At 50.8% G+C, this 15,991-nt stretch overlaps 2 protein-coding genes and 1 long non-coding RNA gene across 5 annotated transcripts in view; 1 reads left to right on the top strand and 2 right to left on the bottom strand.

The window, feature by feature from the left end:
* Positions 1 to 5,768, bottom strand: part of ACLY (ATP citrate lyase) — a 25,818-nt gene extending 20,050 nt beyond the window's left edge. For 2 of the 3 annotated variants that reach the window (XM_065855884.2, XM_065855889.2), the window contains exon 1: positions 3,751 to 3,870. The gene's annotated coding sequence lies outside the window, so the exon portion shown is untranslated. Of the gene's footprint in view, positions 1 to 3,750; positions 3,871 to 5,735 lie in introns of those variants that run through there. The other variant, XM_065855888.2, reaches the window with a different exon arrangement.
* ODAD4 (outer dynein arm docking complex subunit 4) lies at positions 5,095 to 15,911 on the top strand. The gene is given in 13 exon segments (XM_065855890.2): positions 5,095 to 5,374; positions 5,377 to 5,966; positions 6,440 to 6,571; positions 6,877 to 7,030; positions 9,516 to 9,577; positions 10,276 to 10,432; positions 11,364 to 11,588; positions 12,396 to 12,603; positions 13,470 to 13,556; positions 13,776 to 13,972; positions 14,160 to 14,260; positions 14,700 to 14,778; positions 15,414 to 15,911. Coding segments are annotated over 13 exon segments (2,697 nt in total). The 3' UTR covers positions 15,839 to 15,911.
* Positions 11,487 to 13,791, bottom strand: LOC139825486 (uncharacterized). The gene is made up of 3 exons (XR_011735547.1): positions 13,686 to 13,791; positions 12,698 to 12,839; positions 11,487 to 11,601 (listed from the first exon to the last, which is right to left on the bottom strand). It is a non-coding gene; the product is annotated as an uncharacterized lncRNA (long non-coding RNA).
* Positions 15,912 to 15,991: the final 80 nt, after the last annotated feature.

The following is a 15,991-nucleotide window of genomic DNA, read 5'->3' as shown; positions in this document are numbered from 1 at the left end:
AGAAAACAGCAAGTATTTCTTAATCTAAAAAAAACCCTGAGTATTTTCCATTTCTGCAGGGTGACACAGCCCCTGAACAACATTGCAGACCTTCAGTCCGCATTTACAAATTAAAACAATCAAGCCGATGCTACTTAAGCCCATGACCAAGATGTAATTGTCTGCAATTGCAAGAAACTGGACCCAGGACATAGCTCAGGTCGTATTAAAAAGAGTCTAAACCAAAAAGTCAGCGGGAGCAACAGTGACATGGTTGGAATTGCTTAAACCTGAGGGACGTCCCCACAAGTCGTAGCACTGGGAAGCTGCTCATTTCAAACTTTACAGGCAGTCTTTACACCACTACATTCTGCTGCTCCCCTCGTTTCTCTCCCGATTTCATCACCTCCTTTTTGCAATAACACTACTGGGGTAAAGAGAGAAAAACCTAGAGGATTATTACAATAGCAGTAGATTAAAAAATGACAAAATCCTTGTGCCATGGCAACAGCCCAGCAGGCGTGAGGCTGCGTTACCCTCCTCTGCCCATAGTTCATCCAGACATTTCCTAATCATTAGCAAGTCTTTAATCATGCCCCTCACTTAGTTTTTCCGCAGCTCCAGCCCTGCCTTTCTCACCGGACAGAGAGCACAACACAACTGCTTCAGTCTGCTGAATTGTTAAGCTAGAAGATCAGCAGGGGAAAAAAAGAATCCATAAGGCATCAGCAATTCTTCACTGTATGTGCTGGTGCAGGTCCCTTATCAACCAGGGAGACATCATCCATTAACCATTTCCATCTGTTCTGCAAACGCCGAGCAGCAGCACGGACTGCAGGTCAGCACAGAACTCGAGGAGCAGGATCTTTACAGTTTCAGACTCTCATCTGTCACGGATAATCAGATTTTCCGTCATTCTTAGCACCTGCAGTTCCAGCCAATGCTGATGTGAGTAATGGATACATCTCCGATGAAAAACAGAGGGGGTGCAGGGAGAAAAAATAATGCCTTTCTCTGTACCAAATACAAGCTACAGGATAACGTTCTTCCCAGACACCGCTCTTTTCATGATTCATTAGGTAAAACTGAAATAATACCATTTTCTTATGACTTTAGGCCCCAGATATTGCAACCACCACACATGACGGTAGAGTCCTGTCGGCAGCACAAAATGCCTTTTCCAGCCTGCTCTCAACGTGCATCCTCTGCTGCACAGGATTTAGGAGAGGGGCAGATAGAATTAATAGTTTTTAAACCTATAATGCCTCTCTGGCTGCCTGGGACGCTTTGCTGGTTGTTCTGTGCTGTACCTGCGCTATCGCAGCCCTTCAGATCTGGTTATTCTAAGCTGCTTTGCCTTCTCTCCTGAAGGATGGACACACAGCTGGTTCACAGCCAAACCTGCCGAGCGAAGGACGATCTCCTGCCACTTTAAAGCATTTTCTACAGCGTGTGCCACGAACTTTTCGGTTAAAATGCAACAGATTATAGAATCACAAAGCAGTTCGGGTTAGAAGGCGCCTCAGGAGGTCAACTACTCCAGACTCAAGCTCAAAGCCGGGTCAGTTCTGGATTCAGCCCGAGTTACAAGGACCATTCCTGTGTTCTGAAGCGTGCTGGCCTTTCCTTCTCCTGCAGAAGCAAAGAGCTCTGTTGAACAGACGCCACACACCCAGCTCTGGTTTGACAAGTGGGCTACTGGCGTAAAAATAACTTATTTCTGGACTTATTACTGATTTCCATGATTAAAAAAGCTTTCCTACAACACAGAGACCTTTGTATCATCATCCATAGCCAGTGATTTAAGAAGTGCAGGTTTTCAGCCTCCACTAGCAAGTCCAGAGCAAGTTCAGAGAAATGGATTAGGTGACATTTTCAAGGGCTCGGAAGCACCGATTCCCTTGAAACATCACTTCTCAAATCTAAAAAATAATATAAATTTTTAAAAAAAGACAAGGATTGAAGAGCTAAACATTGTGTTTGCTGTGACACAGCTATGCATCTGCCTCAATACACTGGCGATTAGCTGAAGGGAATATGCAATACAGAAAATAAGCGTATAACTACGATCTTCACCAGTTTGTGTCTGTACGGGACACAGCGCTCAGAGTTTTCCTCGATTCAGATCAGGACCATTCTCCAATCCGGTCAGACCAGAGTGATGCTTTTGTTGGGAGAAAGACTCCCTCTCCAGTAAACGTTTCATGCCCTCTCTCTCAAGAGTTATGTCAACAAAACCACACTGTAAAGCCACCTCCCCCCTCCATCCCAGGTCATTTATTAACACGGTTCAAGACCAGCCAGTATTTTCATCCCCCAGCAGTGTGAAAAGTTACATCAGCATCCAGCTGGCAAACGGGCACATGGTTCTCAGAGCAGAGAGGCCCTGCGGAGTGAGCCAGCTTCACGGGTCCACGTACCTCAATGTTGTGTGTTAGGAAACGCCTGGCACCGTTCCGGTACGATGCAAGCAGGTGCAATCACCGAGGCGGCGAGCACGTTGAGCGCTCAGTCTGGAGAAGGTTCCCTGCAGATGTGGAACCTTTGAGAACAAAACAGCAAGCGGGACGGGGAATGGGTGACAAACCAAGAGCAGCAGGCTGGCTCTGAACCCCCTGGTGAGCATCTAGTGCCAGAAGTGGGGTATTTAGAACCCTGTCTTTAAACACCATCTTATTCTGTGGCTTTGGGGAAGGTCTTTAACAAGTTTATTCCTTAAATCCTTCTCTACACCATGTGCAAAGCAAAGAGTAGCAGTGTGTACTCTGGTCCACAGGATTCCCGGCTCTGCCTGTGCTTTATGTTGGGTCCCACTTTGCGCGGAGCTGCTAACGGCAGGAAGAACCTCGCATGTGGAAAACTCTACAGGGCTTAAATAACAGCATTAGAAAGCAGAGCCAATATTCCATGCTTCAAACCCAATCAAAGAAACAAAGCAAATAGAGGTATCTACAAAACAATATATTCAGGATGCACTTTTCAGTCTTTAGACACTATTGCAGGCAACAGACGCAGTTAAATAGAGAGAAAAGAGAAGGGTGCACAGAAGGAGCAAGATAAACAGCAGGTGTTTGCAGGTAGCGTATAAAAGAGCTGGAAAACAGCCATTTCACAGCTCCTGGAACTGTCACATCCTTTCACAGAAAGGGACACAGGCTATTCAGCCTCCTGCTGATACACAGAAAGGGATCCCCAAACGGGGGCTGCTGCCTCCACAGCCACCACAGAGGGACGTGCGTCCTGGCCAAGGATCCTGGATGAGGGATGAAGGGAAGGGAAACGCAAACACCGGGTCTGCTGTGGCACAGACAGGCGCCCTTTCTCCCAGCCCTTCCTTCAATATTTGCGCTGTGCCCATCGCAAACAGACCAGCCCTCAGGGACGTCCCGTTCAGCCGAGACCGCCCCGAACACGAGCGTTTTCAGCGGGGGGGCCGCAAGGTCAGGGCCGGCGGAGCTCGGGGGGAGCTCGGGGCTCCGGTTCCGTCCCGCACCGGGACGCTCCGTTCTCCGCTCCCTACTGCTACTGGAGCAAAACCCCAGCGCTTCCCGCAGACTGGCTGGGCCCACCGAGCCTTCCCGCAGGCTCCGGCGAGGGCGCGGAAGCGTCCCCCGGGGCGGGAGAGGCGCTACCCGCAGAAAGCGTGCCCCCGCTCCGCTCCCACCCGGCCCGCGGGACCCCCAGCAGGAGCACCGCCCCGCGAGGCCCCACAACCGCCCTCCGGAGCGAGCTAACGGGTCCCGCCGCGGCCCAACCACCCGCCACACTCACCTGAGCGCCCGCTCGGCCGCGCTGCCCCGCACCCTGCCCGGTGCCGCCGCCTTTTGTTCGCTGCGGCGCGCCGGACCCTCCCCAGCCCATCGGCCTACGAGCGTCGCCGCCTCCCATTGGCTGCCGTCGTCGTCACGTGTACCTTGCCTGAGCGGAGGCCGCGCTCTCATTGGTTGTCCAAAGTGGGGTGCGGCCGCGCGGCCTTGTGGGAGTCGTAGTTCCGCCCATTCCCGCTCCCACCCCCTGGCCGTGAACCCCCGGGCCGGGGCCGCGGGCTAAGCGGCGCTGACGCCGGGCCGGGGCAAAGGGCCGCGGCCACGCCGCCGTCACGCTCTGCGCCGCACGCCTGGCTCCAGGCCCGGTTGGGGCTCCCAGCGCCGGAGCGGCCCCACACCCCCCCCGCCTGCCCCCGGGCAGCACGGCCTCCCTGCGTGCCCGCACCTGCACCCGCCGGGTTGCGGCCCTGGCAGCGGGGCAGAGCCGGGCGTTCCTTCCTCAGCACTGGGGCAGCTATGAAACCTCCCACGGGGTGGCGTAACTGCGGGGGCTGGAGGCGCCCGGTGGTGCCCTCGGTGGGGAGTGGCAGAGCGGCCCTGCTCGGAACGGAGCGTCACCGGCATACAGCACCAGCACCCCTAGAGCGCGATCCTCAGGGACACAGCCAGCAGGTGCTTCTCACCCACGCAGGACAGCAGGTGTACAGATCAGAGACACGAAACAGGGCAAGAAGACACATCTGAGGCATCGCGAGGCCTTGGGCAGGAGGCAGCCGTCCCAGCTCCCCGCTCCCGACTGCCCCGCTTGTTTTGTAAGAAGCCTCTAACGGCAGACATCCCGTCCCTTCTACTTGCCAGAAATATCCATCGCATGTTGATTTTTTTCCCCTCATATTTCCTATGACTGAAGCACACATCAGCAACGTGACCCCCTGGGGACAGGGGTGTGTCACACTGCCCTCCCACTCCAGCGCCCAACCGGCATTTATCTCACCACCCGTGTGTGACACCCAGCCCCGTCCCAGCAGCCATGGAGCGAGGACAGGCCCTGTCATTCCTGAGCCGCATCCAGAATCCAGCAGCAGCGCTGAAATTCCCCATGGCGAAGCGAAATCTCACAGGACAGACACACCACACCCGCTCTGAGTCACTTGGCAAGAACAAATCGCTTCAAACATTCATCTTGGCAGGGTCTCACCCAAGGCCAAAATGAAGTCAGGACTACAGTCGCTGATAGGAGGAGAAAATCAGCAGCATCTCCCATTCATCATTTGTTTGTCCAAGAGTGGACACTGCAGTGATGAAACCGGCACCACAAGCTACCAGCAAACATCAAAAATTACTGGATATGCCTATTCCAGAGAGAGGCGGTGGGCTGCCCTGGCAAAACCCCTATAGCAGGTACCAGCTTGTGACCCGGTCGAGCAGAGGAACCTGTTTAGCAAAGGGACTCACACGATCGTTCTGCAAAGCAGCTTTACCGCGCGTGGGCGCTCCCACACCCCTTTTTCTGGCTGTGCTTCCAGCACAGGGCTTTGGAAATGTGGGTGTAAGGACAAAACCCCAGCGGGCGCCAGATCCCCTGGCGGTTGGACAGGTTGGGTCAGGAGAGACGAAGTGCGAGACCCCGCAGAGCCCGCACACATTTGGGTGGAAAACGTGCACTTTGTATTTCCTTCCCTTCCAAGCAGCGCAGCCCTTCCCCACGCACCTGTCACCACCCACGCGTGTCCTTCTTACACCGCACCCCTGACCGGCCCGCGCCGCCGTGCTTGCGCGGACTCGCCGTTAACGGCACGGCCGGGTCGCCCCAACGCTTGGCTGCGGTTACCGGAGACGCCCGGCCCGCGGCTGGCGGAGGCCCCACGGCCGGAGAAACGCGCCCGCTCGGAAGCAGCGAGCTGCCGTGTCCCGCCGTGCCGCCTCGCCGGGGGATACAGCCCGGAAAGCCGCGCTCGGAGGCACCGCGGGAGTGCGGGAACTCCTTACCGGGGCGCGGGAAACCTATCCGGGCGCGCCAGGGTGACGTCACATCCTGGGCGGGGCTTCGCGCCGCGCCGGAAGTGGGCAGTTGCCAGGCAGCGGTTGCCAAGCGACGGCGTCGAAGCGGCCATGGAGGCGCACACGGTGCAGGGCGGCACCTTCCTGAGCTTCGTGGCCGAGGGGACGCTGCTGTACCAGCGCGGCGAGTACGAGAAGGCCCTGATCTACTTCAACAACGTGAGGCGTGGCGGAGTCGGGGGGGGAGGTGAGGACGGCGGGAGGGCACCCAAGGCCAGCGCGGGGGCCCGGAGGCAGGAGGTGGCACTCGGAGGTGGTGGCCGCACAGAATCCCAGGATGTCAGGGGTTGAAGGGACCTAGAAAGCTCATCCAGTGCAATCCCCGCCGGAGCAGGAACACCCAGCTGAGGTTCCACAGGAAGGGGTCCAGGCGGGTTTGAATGTCTGCAGAGGAGACTCCACAACCTCCCTGGGCAGCCTGGGCCAGACTCTGCCAGCCTCACCATGAACAAGTTTCTTCTCAAATTTAAATGGAACCTTCCATTGCCCCTTGTCTTATCATTGGTTGTCACCGCAAAGAGCCTGGCTCCATCCTCGTAGGAACACAGCACGTTGCATCAAATAAACGTGCTCGTGTGTATTTGTGCTGCTGAGCCAGCGCTGACGACGGATCCACATCTGCTGCCTTCCAGGCACTGAAGCTGCGACCGGGAGACAAGTACGTGCTCGTTGACCGCTCAAAGTGTTACCTGAGGCTTGGGGACACACAGAACTCCCTGAAAGATGCTGAAGCTTCTCTCCAAAATGACAAAACGTTCTCCAAGGTAAACAGCGGGAAGTGACAATGTCTGGGGTGGCCAAGGACCGGTCTGTGAAACTCGGGAGGGTCTGAGAGGCAGTTTTGTGTAGAAACAGCCAACTCTAAACACACCCTTGAGGTTTTCCTTGCTTCCAGAGAACCGGAGCTGCTTGGGCAACAACTGAGAAAGAGTTTTAGGATCTGATTTCTTGTATGCAGATTGCATTAGCACAGGGATCTCACTCCTGCCCAGCAGGGAGTTAATTGAGATCTCTGAAGTTTGTTTTTCTCTTTTACATGTTTTTTTTTTTTTTTCCAATGTCATTTTAGGGACTTTACCAAAAAGCCGAGACATTATACACCATGGGTGATTTTGAATTTGCATTAGTGTTCTATCATCGAGGCCACAGACTACGTCCCGAGCTGCAGAAGTTCCGGCTGGGTATCGAGAAGTCCCAGGAGGCAATTGTCAACTGCGTCGGAAGTAAGACAGTTTATTTTATGGCCCCTGCAAGCGCAGCCAGAAGCTGTTTGGTGCGCAGCTGATGGCGAAATTGCCACACAAAGCACCCTGCAACAACAATCTCTCTGCTTCTGGATTCGTGTGCTCAGTGGTCACTCTCAGGTGAAACCAGGAATCACCAAAAAGAGCACAGCCCTGTTCTTTTTTCTATGCTGAATGCCTGTTTGTATACAGTATCTAATAACTTTGGTTATGTAAGTAACACTAACTTAAATTTCCAAAGTCACCATGAGATGGTGTAGGTAATACAGAACAGAGCAGCTCATCTGCTTACAGCCCTGCTGATTACAGAATCCATTCTGGGTTCTTTATCCTAATATTCAAGGTTTATCGTGGAATTTGCCTTGCTGCCCAAGCCCGGCCTTCCGGGGATCCTGACTTTCCTCCAGCTTACGTTGCACAAGCCCAGTGAAACCGCTGACTTTTGCAATGGAGCTTTCATCATTTCTGGCTTAAATCACAGAACGGAGTCCTGGGGGAGACAGGAAAGGCCAAGGACCCGGTGATGTTCAAACACAAAACTTGTCCCTTTCCCCTTAGTTTTTCCCTTAGCAAGGTCCTTATACGCAGACAAGTAGGGACGGGATGTTGTGGAGGGTTTTGATTGCGGGGTGACAATAAAACCGTGGCAGATGTATTGTTAACCCCTTATCCCCCATCTTCCCCCTTCAGTCCCTCTCTCCCCCACTTCCCACTAAGGACAGGCGATCGGGAGGGAAAGGAGGACAGAGAGAAGAGAGTTGGAAACATTAAAGATGTTTTACTAATGCTACTAATAAGAATAGAGAAAATAATACAAAATATACAAAACTAATCTTGAAAGTCTCAGCAAGTGCAGAGCTGGCAGCCGAAGTCCTGGACTGGACTCTGCAGCCAACCGGAGCTGGATTCAGTCTCTCACTGGGCCTTGGTTGGCAGGGATGACTCGCAAGGACCTCTCCTAATATCGGCCATAAGGAAAAAGGGAAAGAAGGGACGAGATCCTTGTGACCTCCCACTTTTATATGAAGTATCATGTGAATGGGATGTTATACTCAGTTGGTCAGTTCCTTAGTCACCTGTTTCTCATTGCATCCATGGTTATCGATAACTCTGCATTCCATTGCTACGTTTCCCAAAGCATGCATCTGGTTCTCCAGGAAAACGCAGCTGATACCAGACCTTTACCTGACAGGCAAATTCACTAAAGAGACACTTGTTTTTAACGAAGGCGGGACGGACGTGCAGCCGCTCTCGGACGCACAGACGCACCTGTGACCTGTGCGGAGCAGCGGGCGCCGCGGGAGAACCCGCCGGGCTGGTTGGGATCTGCCCAGGCGCATCCCCAGGGCCGGTCCCGCACACCCTCCCTGCACACCCCCCATATCAGCCCAGCCTTCCAACCGCCCCGCTTGACCCAAAACAATCATTAAAAACCCCAACATTTCAGCCCACCTCCAGCACCGCAGATCAACCTCCTGCCCCAGCTGTGAGAAGCCCAAAACTCTTCCATACATTATATATTTTTATAAATAAACCAGGGAAAATCTCCAGATCTTTCTTTCCTCCATTTCTGCTGCTTTCTTAGCCTAATAGAAATGCCCAGATAGCTTTGCAACTCTCAGCTGAGATGGTTCCCATGCTTGATGTAAGGGCTTGAAATGCCCTCGGGCATCGGGGCTGTAGGCAAATGAACAGATTTAAAACCAAGATGTATTTTAGATCAACCTATAGTTCCTAGATGCAGGGGAAAAGCAGCAAGACGACACATTAGCAGTCAATCTAGATGTTTAAATAGTTGGGAAACACACATACATCCCCAAAACTGTGTTACTGAATGCGCTTTGCTTGGCAGATTCAGAAGCACCTGCTTTCTGTGATACCACAGGCACTCACATCACGATCATGGCCCCATTGCCTTGCTGAAGGAAATCTCCTACAACAGCATGTGAAGCTCTTCCCTCCCTTCTAACCAGGCCAAAAAATAGCAGTTTTTCACTTTTATTCCACTTCCAGCATGCAACCTGAATAGCAGAGCTGGATGGCACAGTGCAAATGAAACAGGAGTTTTGCCCTAATGCCAGCGCGCTTTGAAATAACTGCAGATTGCTGGAGATCCCTGTGCTTATGATCTTTCTGTTTTCAGCCGTGATCCCTCAGGAGAACCTGCATCCTCTTCCTTCCTCGCTTTCCACTCAGATTGTGTCCGTAGGAAAATTTCGGTGTGACGGGAGCCCCCTGGTGCCACGTGAAATCAGGCACCAAAATCCCCAGCGGAGCTGCATCCATGAGCCGTATTCCCTGCGTACAGAACGCACCAACATCCACCTATTTCATTTGAAATAATTTGTAGAAAGCTTCATTTCAAACGGGACATTATAGACTTGGCGCATTTATTCATTTTAATTTCTAAAGCTTCCGCGCTGCTGTTCTTGGACGCTAACCAGTGTTTTCTCTCTATTTGCAGGTCCATCCTCAGTTAAACTGGAGAATAAAGCGGATTTGTGCTTCATAAGCAGGCAGGCAGAGGTACAGGCTGAAACGCTCTTGCTTTATCAACTAACTCGATTTATTATAATGCTAATACTTTTGAAATAGGCATTAGAGGATTAATAGTTTCTGCAGCAACATGGATGCAGACACAGCTGGTCTAGTGAAGCGTCTTCCGAGCGTAGGAACCACACTGATCCCTTACAAGAGCATTTATGCACCTGCTTTTAATGCAGCTCTGGCTCAAACCACACAAAAGTTAAAGAGCACAGGGAAGAGGAACCACAGGGAAACAAAGCCCGGCTTGAAATTCTGCACCAGCCTGTTCCTGTGGGGTGTTGCTCATCACCTGTCACAGGTTAATAAGTAACAGCACTGAGGTCAGAGCCACGGTCCATTTATCTACCGTATTTACTTTGCTTTCACCTGATGTTTAAGCTTCCCATTTTTGCTAATGGACGCTTTCTCAATTGCTTAATGTTGGGTGGTCCCCTGAAGGAAACCCTCCAGAACAATACAAGACACTGGGGCTGAATTAATTCTTGCTCTTACTATCATCGCCTCTTCTGTTCTTAGAAGTGAGGGAGCACTATTAGGTGCAAAATTTGAGTTGCTCACAACCAAAGCAATTGGTGAGACGCTTTGCTTTTTGCTTATATGGAGTGTGAACGGAATTCTGCCAATTCTAGCGTTCCCCACCCGTCTCCCCCGACTGTCCTCACTTTCTCTCGCTGCAGAGCAGACAAGCAAATCAGAAGCTCCGAGTCAAACTGACCCCGGATCAAAAACAGACAAAGAAAAAGGAGCCAGTGAGGAATCAAAGAGTAGAGCGACAGCTTCTCGGAGAGCTCTATGCTGACAAGGCCTACCTAGAAAAGTTGCTCAAGGACAAAGGTCTTTTTCCATTGTTTTTAACTAAATATTCCTTCTAAAAAGGTTCTTTTTTTCCTTATTTTATACCTCCATGACCACTCTTATTTGTATCAGCACTCACATAGCTCTTGCAGCAGTCATGGGAGAGGCAGGTGTCTGGAGAGCACAGGTATTTTGGAGCCAGGTCCAATATTCATAACTACATTTGCACACATTTCCTTCCCTATTAACTGGCAGGTTTTGTATCAATAAATAAACTCCAAGCCATCCATACCGATGATAAAAAGCAGAAACAGCGTCGTCACAGATTAACTTCTGTCACGACGATAAATTGCACTGACGCTTGCATTAAGTGCAAAGCGCTGCTTATGAACTGTAACTCATTTGTGGTTTCGTTATAAACGCTGTGCAGATCCAGATGTGGGGTTTGGAGAAGTATCCTATTTTAGAACGAGGCAGAGAGGTGATTCCCCTTCAGCCATGTTTCTAGGGAACTCTTTACCCAGGGATGGAGAAGTAATTAAGGATATAGTCTTCTCGCAGGTTTTACGCTGTTACTAACATTAATAATACATGTGGGCTCCCTGCTTTCCAGGCATGTAAAAGCCTCCATTTCCATCTTGTGCTCTAATCCACAACACTTCCCAAAGTGCCATTTCAGTACAAACACCCCATACAAGCATTCTCTTCAGCTCATCATTGCTCATCAAGGCTTCCTCTCATTAATTGGGCTCCTTCTTGGCTCTTATCAGCGATTACAGGGGCTGGGAACAGCCTCTCCCGCTCACTAAAACACACAGAATACACCACAGCAATGAGTTTTCCATAACTTCCCTCCTAATCACATCAATTCTCAGGTGCACTATCTATCAGAGCAGAAAACCACACACAGTCGCCACCGAACTGCATTAACTACATTAACACTGCCCTGGATTTTACCTTCTTATTTCAGATTTGATGGAGAGCAGCACGAGGCAGGGGATCAAAGTTGCGGACCTGGTTTCGGGCGGTATTTCCTACCTGGACACGTGCAGTGAATTCTGGCAGCAGCAGAAGCCGATTTACGCCCGTGTGAGGGAGCGCAAGCTCAGGCAGCAAACGTGGATCCGGGACAAGAAACAAACACCAGCTGACATCGGCAGATACATCGTGAAGAACATGGAGGACATCGACATGTGTAGGTGTCCTGGCTGGAAGCAGTGAGAAAATGATGATTGGCACATGTAGTAATTGCGGTTCAGAACAACAGAAGTGGTGCGAGTACTAACAAACGCTAGTAGGCAGTTTTTGGGGAATATTCGCTTTTGTATTCTTCACCCTTCCCAACACTTTCTTAGATACAGAATCCAACACATTTTTTTCCTCAGCTTTTTCTGTATTTGAGGTGTTGCTGATTGGTTTTCAGGACATCACTTAGATACCGAAGCCAGCAAATGCCTCTGCTCCGGTAAGCAGAAGTCGTTCTATTGAGAGAATGCCGGCTGTTGGAGTTAATCATTTCTATAGTTCAAAAGTACCACTGCGGAGAGATGAAGAAGCTGACAAACAGTGGTCTGGAAGGAGTAATTCAGCCACTTTTGTCTCTTTTTCTCTCCCGTGCTACTTATTTACAACTAAGGGAAAATAATTTAGTTGTTACTGCAATTCAGTTCTTTTAAACCACGGCGGCTTGGTGAGGGTTGTGTCAGAAACGCCCTGCGGCCCAACTCCTGCAGCACCAGCTGCTTAAAAAGAACAGAGCTCACCAGCAAAGCACAAGGAGCTAATTTAGGAGACAAACCCCTAAGTACTAGGGCTAGAACTTCATCAGAAGCACCAGCTCCCAGGGGCAGGTTTCCTGGAGATCGGAGGAGGAGATGCATGAAGAGTTTGGAGCTCTAACCTTCCCCAAGCTTAGTCTGAGGCTTATAGAGCTGTGCTTAGTCTCACTTCCCAATATCACTGTGTCCACACATTAGCATTAAACCTTCCTCTTTGTCCCTAGTGCTGAGCGGCGATTGCCCTGAAGAAAGCTGCAGGAAAGCCGAGCGTGTGCTCAAAACAATCCAGGGGTGGTCGGACGATGAAGTTCCCAACAAGAACGAGATCATTGGAAACCTCCACAGCTGCATCGGGAACGCGCGGTTCGAGATGGGCCAGATGGAGGCGGCTCTGCGAAGCCACAAAGTGGATCTGGCACTGGCCAGGGAGAAGTAAGTGCTGAGGGGTTCGGATGAATGAGGCAGAAAGAGAAGGGAAACCCCTCTGTTAAGATGTTTTAGCATCAGGCAATGCTGTAATTCTCACCTGGAGATTTAACGTGGCAACACATTCAGACTCTGCCCAAGTGTTGTGGTCTCCAGTGACTTCTTATCTTCTCTATTTCAAAAATAAGGAGCCTGGAGCAGATTTGAAATGACCTAGAGCACGTGGCACAGCTCAATCTCTGCTGCAGCAAAGCAAAAGAGAACACAAGTCCCAGTCTCAGCACTTTGGCCTCTAGGATGCGCTTCCTTCTCAGGAAGGCTCCCAAATACACAAGCTTTCTGTTACATTTTCCTTTCAAACAATTTGCCTTCAAACCACGATAGCAGGCGTAAAATATTTGCCAAAGAGGTAGAGTTACCTGCCCACACAGAACACATTCTGCAGCTCTTTCAGCTAAAACAAATGAAACTAAATCTAGCTTTAAGATGTAATAAAGGTTTTGCAAAACACAGGAGAACACACTGAATAGCTGCTTGAATGGAAGTTATTTTAGTTTTATTGTTTGCCATAGGGCTTTTAGAGTGTAACTGATTTATTGCTTATCATTTTCACAAATCATCTTTTTAAATTAATATTGGTTTAAGAAACTTCTGCCTCTCTCCCACTAAACCATTTCCCCTGTGTCAGTTGCAACAGCTGCAGATAAAACCAAAACTCTATCTTGATTTTAAGGCTGCCATCAGTCCCTTATCTCAAACTCTCAACACTTAGCCTGTCGAGCACCAAAGGAAACGTGTAAGGCTGCAGAAAGCGCAGACAGGATCAGGAACAAGACTTCAGCTACTGTGATTTCTCCTTCTTTTCCACACAGCAAACTGCCGGATGCCTTGTCCAGAGCCCTCGATAACGTTGGCAGAGTTTACGCCAGAATCGGCAAATTCGAGCAAGCTATTGAAACGTAGGTAACACTAAAACAAAAGAGGCGTAAGGTTGTATTTTGAATTTAACAGATGCTGCCTTCTCCGTGTGTTTGTTCACATCAATAGCAAAGCAAGGGGGGCTGTGACATTTTTCATACCCACCGTACCCGGAACGCTTTATAGAATCAGTAGTTGCAATGATAACTGCGCATACTGAGAGTCATTGAGTATCTGCCTTTCTTGTTCTCTGCGTGAAGCTGGGAGGAGAAGATTCCGCTGGCAAAATCCAGTCTGGAGAAGACCTGGCTGTTCCATGAAATTGGCCGGTGTTACCTCGAGCTGAACAAAGCTGAAGCAGCCGAAATGTATGGACAGAGGTCCCTGCAGTCGGCAGATGAGGAGGGAAACGTCGAGTGGCAGCTCCACGCTTATGTGCTCATAGCACAAGCACAAGGTAAAGGCGTCAGTACCAGTTTTGTCCCAGGGATGGAGACAACCTGTCTGTTGAGCATCTTAGTGAAATCATCTCTGATTTAACAGCTAAAGTAACCACTCAGATCAAAACCTATTGGAGGATAGCTTAACTATTGTTGTTCTCTTGATCTCGGGTTAAAAGAGATGTTTCCATTTGCCTGTGACAGTAAACTTGAAGAATTACTGGTCTGCGATCATCAGCTTTGAAAAAGCGCTTGCGAAGGCGACATTTCTTCGGAACCAAGCTGCTCAGGACGCCATCCTTACTGTAAGTGGGTTGTTGCAAAGAGGAGAGAAGCTCGGGGCAGCATGGGGAAGTCAGATGGAACCATCGTCTGGTGTCCTGTGAACTGACAACCAGTCTGTGTGTTCTGTGAGCCTGTGTTCACCGACCCCACAGCGGGTTGGGGGAGATGGGACCACACCTGGCTCACCAGGCAGCATTTCCAGCACAGACAGTGACCTTTGGTGATCCCTCCTGGGGCTCCAGAGCTCCAGCAGAGCCCGTTCCCCCGCCAGGAGAAAAATTATAGCGTGAGAGATGGAATCTTCAAGGCAGGAGATATTTGATAAGGGATATTAATGGGTAGTAACCACTGCTGCGAGAAACGAAGCTCACGGTAGCGATAGCAGAGTTCAAACCAGGAAAAGCTTAGGTATGTAACTGCGTTTCTAGGGCTTTTATTACTAACCCGTATCACTTTCAGGCCTTGGATGATGTGAGCAAAAGCTTCATCAAAGAGCTGAGAGGAAAAAGGAAAGCAAAAGAAGCTCACTCTGCTAAAGGTAGCTGTCACTTCGATCTCAGCACCCCATAATATAACAGCTCCCCACTTGCCTTTTCTGGAACGCTTAACCTTGAGCTGGTATAAACCAAAGTCAATAACATCAAGCAGCCTTGGTACGAGCGAAGGAGCCTGGTTTCACCCTCCAGTGCCATCCATTTAAAAAACTGCTTTTAATTACACCGAAAGCAGCTCCAGCGCCCAGAACACAGAACTGTGGGTGCCATCAGAAGCAAAATCGTTTCAAAACGTGACTGTGAATAAACGAGACCCGCAGCGTTGAGATCTTCAAAAACATCAGCTGCGCTTTAGAATCCACATTGTATATAGATACTGATTTCCTTACAAGAATCGAATTAAAATCTCGGTGAAAGCACCGAGCTATTCCCGGCCCGGGCAGGAGGTGGCGGCACCTCCCCGGTGTCCCCCGGTGTCCCCGTGGCCACCACCCGGGCCTCCGGCACCTCCGACCGTGCAGCTCAGCCCCTTAAATCCCCACAAACTGCGTCCTGGGAGACAGAAAATAGAAGGGAGCTTTCTAATGGTGGGGATGGAGGGCGGGAGTCGGGCTTTCTCGTCCCCTACCGCTGGCTCGGTGCTGGAACTTGGTTTAAAATTGCCTTTTTTCCTCCCCAGAGCGCGATTCCAGCCCTGAAACCTCAAAAATGAGCCTCGAGGAATACAGAGGGGAAAGTGAATTAAGCATAAAGAGCAAAGGTGATGGAAAGCAAAAAGAAGCAGCCGGGAATTATGAAGAAGAACCCGGAGACAATCAAGGAGGAGGGAACGAACCAGAAAGTAAAGAGGAGAGCAAAGAGGAGGAGATGGGGAGCGAAGAGGAGAAGAAGGAGAGTGGAGGGGAAGAAGAGAGCAAAGGGGAAAAGGAGGAGAGCAAAGGGGAAAAGGAGGAGAGCGAAGGGGAAAAGGAGAGTGAAGGGGAAAAGGACGAGAGCGAAGGGGAAAAGGACGAGAGCGAAGGGGAGGAAGAGCGCGAAAGGAAAGAGAAGAGGCAGGAAGAACCGGGAGGTGACGGGAAGCAGCCGGACCCGGCCCCGGGGTAGCGCAGCCCGGCCTGCGGCGCTGCGGGCGCGTTGTGCTGTACCCCCCGCCTTGAAAACACGAGCTCTCCCGGTAGCCCCGACTCCTTGTATCTGCGAACCCGGTACGCGCCGCTTCCTCCGCTGCGCCCCCCGGCCCCGCCGCTCCCCGCGCTG

The sequence above is a fragment of the Patagioenas fasciata genome, chromosome 22 (assembly GCF_037038585.1).
Source record: "Patagioenas fasciata isolate bPatFas1 chromosome 22, bPatFas1.hap1, whole genome shotgun sequence".
In the NCBI taxonomy this organism is placed as follows: domain Eukaryota; kingdom Metazoa; phylum Chordata; class Aves; order Columbiformes; family Columbidae; genus Patagioenas; species Patagioenas fasciata.
This window is presented reverse-complemented; position numbering and strand designations above follow the sequence as displayed.